At 43.1% G+C, this 7,229-nt stretch overlaps 1 protein-coding gene across 1 annotated transcript in view; it reads left to right on the forward strand.

The window, feature by feature from the left end:
* Nucleotides 1–6,649, forward strand: part of P3H2 (prolyl 3-hydroxylase 2) — a 122,910-nt gene extending 116,261 nt beyond the window's left edge. Inside the window, exon 15 of the mRNA XM_042460953.1 lies at nt 6,184–6,649. Coding sequence (XP_042316887.1) covers nt 6,184–6,276 — 93 coding nt within the window. The 3' untranslated portion in view covers nt 6,277–6,649. The remainder of the gene's footprint in view (nt 1–6,183) is intronic.
* The last annotated feature ends 580 nt before the right edge of the window (nt 6,650–7,229 follow it).

Consider the following 7,229-nt stretch of genomic DNA (forward strand, 5'->3'; position numbering starts at 1 on the left):
GTAACTCCACATGTGAGGATTCACACCATGCAAGCTTACCCTAAGATCTTAGCCAACTTCTTTGCTTATTTCATTCCTGCACATAAGAACAAATGATTCTCAAAGGTTATCTCGCCACTGGCTGAGATTATGAGAGGTTTTGTATGATTCTTATTCGCTATTTATTTATTTATTTATTTTGTATGTCACCTTTTCCCTGGAAAAGGAGCCAAGGCAGCTCACAGATAAAATGGTTTAAAAACTGTGCAATAAAATTTAAAAACAATTAAACTCATCATGCTAAAATGTATAAAATCCCATAAAGCATACAAAAGTTGAAAACATAAATAGAACAGAACACACACCTGATATAAAAACCTCCCTGATTCTTCCTACATCTCAAGATGTTTTTGTGAAAGATTTATCAAAACAAAAGGCATTGGCTGAGATCTTACAAGGAATAGCTTTAAGATGATGGAGCTACAATCCTGATATTTGCTGGAATCCTAAATCACGTTTTACTTCATGAAACATTATGCATACTCACTCAGCTAAGTAAGAGAGGTGCTAAGAAAACCTGTTAGTGAATTGCAGAGATGTATATTGGGATGCTCGCAAAAGTGTGTGTTGTATACTGAAACTAATGTGCATTAATTCACAATTCCCATTGGTTCACAATGTCCATCTGTGTGCAATGCTCATTGGGTACTTTGCCAGCTCTGCTACATAGTAATGTAACAGCAGCGCCTTACTGAATACAAAACTAACCATAGAATCATAGAATCATAGAATCATAGAGTTGGAAGAGACCGCAAGGGCCATCCAGTCCAACCCCCTGCCATGCAGGAAATCCAGATCAAAGCATCATCGACAGATGGCCATCCAGCCTCTGTTTGAAGACCTCCAAGGAGGGAGACTCCACTACACTCCGAGGAAGTGTGTTCCACTGTCGAACAGCCCTTACTGTCAGGAAATTCCTCCTAATGTTGAGGTGGAATCTCTTTTCCTGTAGCTTGCATCCATTGCTCCGGGTCCTAGTCTCTAAAGCAGCAGAAAACAAGTTTGCTCCCTCCTCAATATGACATCCCTTCAAGTATTTAAATAGGGCTATCATATCACCTCTTAACCTTCTCTTCTCCAGGCTAAACATCCCCAGCTCCCTGAGTCGTTCCTCATAGGGCATGGTTTCCAGACCTTTCACCATTTTAGTCGCCCTCCTTTGGACACGTTCCAGTTTCTCAATGTCCTTTTTGAATTGTGGCGCCCAGAACTGGACACAATATTCCAGGTGGGGCCTGACCAGAGCAGAATATAGTGGCACTATTACTTCCCTGGATCTAGATACGATTCTTCTATTGATGCAGCCTAAAATCGCATTGGCCTTGTTAGCTGCCGCATCACACTGTTGACTCATGTTCAACTTGTGGTCTACTTGGACTCCTAGATCCCTTTCACATGTTGTCTCCTTAAGCCAGGTGTCTCCCATCCTATATCTGTGCATTTCATTTTTTCGCCCTAAGTGCAGTACCTTACATTTCTCCCTGTTGAAGTTCATTCTGTTAGCTCTGGCCCAGCTTTCTAGTCTATTCAGGTCATTTTGAATTTTGATCCTGTCCTCTGGAGTATTAGCTATTCCTCCTACTTTAGTGTCATCTGCACATTTGATAAGTATTCCCCCAATTTTTTCCTCCAAGTCATTGATAAAGATGTTGAACAGTACTGGGCCCAGGACAGAGCCCTGTGGGACTCCACTGGTTACTTCTCTCCAGGATGAAAAGGTGCCATTGTTGAGCACCCTTTGGGTTCGACCGGTCAACCAATTACAAATCCACTTAACAGTTGCCTTGTCCAGCCCACATTTTACAAGCTTGTTTGTGAGAATGTCATGGGGAACCCTGTCAAAGGCCTTACTGAAATCAAGATATACTATATCCACAGCATTCCCTTCATCTACCAAGCTGGTAATTTTATCAAAGAAAGAGATTAGGTTTGTCTGGCATGACTTGTTTCTCTGAAACCCATGTTGACTTTTTGTGATTATGGCATTGCCTTCTAGATGTTCACAGACTCTCTGTTTAATGATCTGCTCCAGAATCTTTCCTAGTACTGATGTCCGACTAACTGGACGATAATTGTTGGGATCCTCTTTTTTCCCCTTTTTGAAGATGGGGACAACGTTTGCCCTCCTCCAGTCTGCTGGGATCTCTCCTGTTTTGCAGGAGTTTTCAAAGATTATTGCCAATGGCTCCGATATTACATTTGCCAGTTCTTTTAATACCCTTGGATGTAGCTCATCTGGTCCTGGAGACTTAAATTCATTTAGGTTAAACAGGTATTCCTGTGCTATCTCTTTACTTATTCTGTGCTGAATTTCCCCTATTCTGTCCTCTGCTCCATTATCTTCAGGTTGAGCAACCTTTTCCTTTTCTGAGAAGACTGAGGCAAAGAAAGTGTTGAGTAATTCTGCCTTTTCTCTGTCTTCTGTTAGCATTTTGCCATCTTCTCCACGCAGTGGCCCTACCGTTTCCTTCTTCTTCCTTTTGCTTCGGACATATCCAAAAAAGCCCTTTTTGTTGTTCTTAACCTCTCTAGCAAGCCTGAGTTCATTCTGTGCTTTGGCTTTTCTGACCTTATCTCTACACTTGCTAGCTATTTGTTTGAATTCCGCTTTGGTAATTTCCCCATTTTTCCATTTCTTATACATGTTCCGTTTAAAATTTAGCTGAGCTGAAAGTTCCTTTGTCATCCATCCTGGGTTCTTGCGACATCTCCCATTTTTCTTTCTCACTGGAACTGTTTTAATTTGTGCCTTCAGTATCTCCCTTTTGAGAAACTCCCATCCATCTTGAACTCCCTTCTCTTTTAGTATTCCTGACCATGGGATCGCACCCAGTATTTCTCTAAGTTTACTGAAATCCGCTCTCCTAAAGTCTAGGATGCGTGTCTGACTATGCCTGGCTTCTCCTTTCCATTGTATAACAAACTCCAGGAGAACATGGTCACTTCCACCTAAGGATCCCACCTCTTGCACTTCATTAACCAAGTCATCCTTGTTGGTTAGGATCAGATCTAAAATAGCTGATCCCCTTGTTGCCTCTTCCACCTTTTGGACCATGAAATTGTCTCCAAGGCAAGTGAGGAATTTACTAGACCTTGAGGATCTGGCTGAGTTTGACTTCCAACAAATATCAGGGTAGTTGAAGTCACCCATCACTACTACATCTCTCCTTTCTGAGTGTGTGGTCATCTGTTCTAGAAAGTCATCATCCAATTCCTCTGTCTGACTTGGGGGTCTGTAGTAGACTCCCACCGTAACATCCTTGTTGTTTCCCTGCCCTTTAATTTTTATCCAGATGCTCTCTACCTGGCTTCCAGGATTGATGTCCTGGATCTCTTCACTGGTGTAAATATCTCTGACATATAGGGCTATTCCTCCTCCTTTCCTGTTTGGCCTGTTTCTCTTGAAAAGGTTATACCCCTCTATTTCCACATTCCAATCATGAGACTCATCCCACCAGGTTTCAGTGATGCCTATTATATCGTATTTGCTTTGTTGTACCAGGAGTTGAAGTTCATCATGCTTATTTCCCATGCTCTGTGCATTAGTGTAGAGGCATCTAAGACCATGTGTTCCCTTTACTTGCTGCTTGTGCAAGTTCTTTTGCCTCCCACTGTTGGGTCCTTGCACTGTTTGTCTTGTTCCCTCTCTGTCAGTTTGACTATCTTCTCCAGTCTTTTTGCCTTCCAGAATACTGTCTCCCTCCCCCACATAACTCAGTTTAAAGCCCTCCTGATCAAATTCTTGAGGCTATTGGCAAAAATGTTTTTGCCAACTGGCGTGAGATGCAACCCACCCCTTGCCAGAAGTCCCTCCTCATGGAACCGCAACCCATGGTCCAAGAATCCAAATCGTTCTTGGCGGCACCATCTACGGAGCCAGTTATTTACATCCGCTATTTTCTTCTCCCTTCCTGGACCATGCCCTTCAACTGGGAGAAGAGAGGAGATGACAACCTGTGCATCCACCTCTTTCAACTTCCTACCCAAAGCCTCATAATCCCTTATGATATTCTGAAGGCTATGCCTTGCAGTATCATTGGTTCCCACATGAACCAAAAGAAAGGGGTAATGGTCAGTAGGCTTGACCAGTCTTGTCAGCCTCTCTGTCACATCACGGATCTTTGCCCCAGGGAGACAGCACACCTCCCGAGACATCTTGTCAGGCCCACAAACCACTGGTTCAGTGCCTCTCAGCAAAGAGTCCCCAATGACCACTACACGCCTCCTCCGAGGCTTAGCAGCAGCCATTCCCTTTGGTGGAGCTCTCTGGGTCCCCTGCTCTGTCCCTGAAGTCTGTCCCTGCTGCTGTTCCTCATCATCCTTGATAGCAGAGAGAGATTGAAATCGATTCTGTAGCTGTAAGCTTACAGAATGTTCCCTGGTTTCCCTACTTCTGTGTGTGACCTTCTTCCAACTATCTACTTCTGTTGTGTGTGAAGTGACCTCCTCTTCCCCAGCAACTTCCTTTGTGTGTTTCCTGTCCAGGACCATCTGGTCCATTCTGGTCAGGACAACCTCTTCCTCCCTATGATGCTGAAGTGTAGCTACCTGGGCCTCCAGCTGCTGTACTTTCTCTTCTAAGAGGGCTACCAACTTGCACTTGGGGCAGGTAAAGTTCCCCATATCCCTAGGCAAGAAGACAAACATCCCACAGGTGTTGCAGGTGACTGCAGCAGGGCCTTCAGTGTCCATATTGAGAAGTCTTAAGGAAACTCTGAGCAAAACTGTGGGTTTCCTCTGCTAAACACAAGTGTAAAGACCCCCTGATGGCTTGACCTTTGTCCCCAAACTCTGTCCTTGAGTTCAGTTCACTGGCCTTATAGTTATGTAGACTAGCTCCTTTCAGAGCAAGTCTCTGACTCACTTCCTCTGAGCAGAAGTACCCACAACCCCTTAAGGAAAAGGGAAAAGAAAATGTGGAAAATTAAAGGGCCCCTCTAACAATGTTCCCAGGCCAGCTTCTCCAAATTGTCCTTGACTATATAACAATTTTTTAAAAATAAAAATAAACAATTCGCGCGCCGTTAGGCGCGCGCCTCCCTCAGCACTTAAAGGAGAATTAGGCTTCTGTCCACTCCCCCCAAGAGCCACAACAATATCCCAAGTTTAAAAGGTCAGATCTCACCAAAGCACATGGAGAGAGAAAACCAGCTTTCCTCTTGGAAAAGGTGAGCTTTTCCAATTTCTAATTCTCACATAGATAAGTCCTCTTCCAAAGACATAACTCCCATACAGGTTTCCGCCCATTGTACTCTGCACAAAGTTCTTTTTTTTCCTTAGCCAAAAAAGACCAAAAATGCAAAACTGTGAAAACCATGCAAAAGCTCTTTGAATACATTGAGATGTGAGGAGACACTATTTCTTGTTGTTTGCAGGAAAACACATGAATATTCTTTACATCTCTATTTGGAAGTAGACTATATGAAAGATTGTATTCTTCCATCTGTGTTTGACCATATGTTAAGATGTTTGGGGAATTCCTGCCACCTTCGAAGGCATATTTGTGGGGGGATGCAACAGAAAGATTTCTTGGCAGTCATTTCCAGAGGAACTCCCTGATGAGGGAAGCTTTTCTAAAACCCCAAGTTCTTATATGCTTATGAAGTTTGCAAAATTTCTTAATGTCAGACAGACATAACCAGATTGGAGTACTTCTGCCATCTAGTGGCACACTGGTGAATTGTCTGGGGAAATGTCTCAAAATGTGTGTCTATATTTGTCTGCTGAAAAACAAAATAATTGTTGTTGTCGTTGTTATCCATCACCCATAATTTACTTAGTTATATGGCACCATTACTGTACATGGTGCTTTACAAATAAAAGACCAGCCAGTGAAAGGCAGCTGTAATGCTGGTTGATAAAGTTTGTATAAGTTTCTAATTCACCCAGAACTCTTTTGGCCAATGTAATGGTACCTTTTGAGTTTAACTCTCCTTGACTGTACAAAAATTTACCTAGGCTGCAATACAGCTGAATATATGCACGTTTACATCTTATTTATTTCACCAAGAGAGTCCCAAATCCTTCAGTATTCCTCATGTTACCAAAAAGCATGAATGAAGCCATGACCCAAAGATCCGCATTATTCCTGGCGCATCCCCATCTTGAGCACTTATGGCCTCCTTTCTCTTTTTCCTCCCTCAGGAACGAATCCAAGCCGACGAAGTCATTGCAGCCTTGGATCAGGAGCATTTTGGACCCAGAGAACTTGACATCAACCCCAGAGACGAGCTATGAACTAGGGCCATGGACACAGAATTAAAATATTTATTTAATATTTGTTTTTTTTAAAGAGATTATCAGAACCCTTTATTTTTGTACAGAGCCTCGGTATAAATTAATGGATGGGTTTAACGGGGAACGGCAGAGGGGCACCCATGCCTGGGTCCCCCTCCTCCTTCTGCACTGGACACAGCTCACGGTGTTCAAAACTGCACATTTTTCAAAGGCCTTCTCTCAGCGGGAAGAAAACTGTTAGCATTAAACTAATTTAGGCTGCCTCTGCACTGCAGAAATGATGCAGTTTGACACTGCTTGCACTGCAATGGCTCTATCCTATGGAATCCTAGGATTTGTAGTTTGCTGTGACCCCAGAGCTTTCAGACAAAGCCAAATATCTCACAAAACTACAAACTGCAAAATTCCATTGCATTGAGCCATAGCAGTGAACGTGGGGTCAAGCTACATTAATTCTGTAGTGTAGATGCAGCCTTAGTGAGGAATTACAACTCTACTCTTTCAGAGGAAGGGAGGGAGATGGAAGAAGAGTGGAATCACCCTTCTGTTGACTGGGGTTGGCACACTTACTATTTACCACGGGCGTAAAATTCAAAGATATAGCCATGTTATTCTCTAGGATCAGTATGTAGAGAGATCTCGTAACACCTTTGAGACTAACTGAAAGGAAGACATTGGCAGCATGAGCTTTCATAGACTTCAGTCTACTTCCTCAGATGCATTTGGTGGAGTGGAAGATCTGTCCCTGGCTTTCACCTCCACAATGCATCTGAGGAAGTAGACTTTAGTCTAGGAAAGCTCATGCTGCCAACAGCTTTATTTCAGTTAGTCTCAAAGGTGATACAAGAGCTCTCTACATACTATTTAACACAGAGAACACCCCATCCAACTTTCCTCAGGATGATTTCCAGTAGATGCCCCACAGGTTTGAATCGGAGCAGCTCAAGAGCATA

The sequence above is a fragment of the Sceloporus undulatus genome, chromosome 3 (genome assembly GCF_019175285.1).
Source record: "Sceloporus undulatus isolate JIND9_A2432 ecotype Alabama chromosome 3, SceUnd_v1.1, whole genome shotgun sequence".
NCBI lineage: Eukaryota > Metazoa > Chordata > Lepidosauria > Squamata > Phrynosomatidae > Sceloporus > Sceloporus undulatus.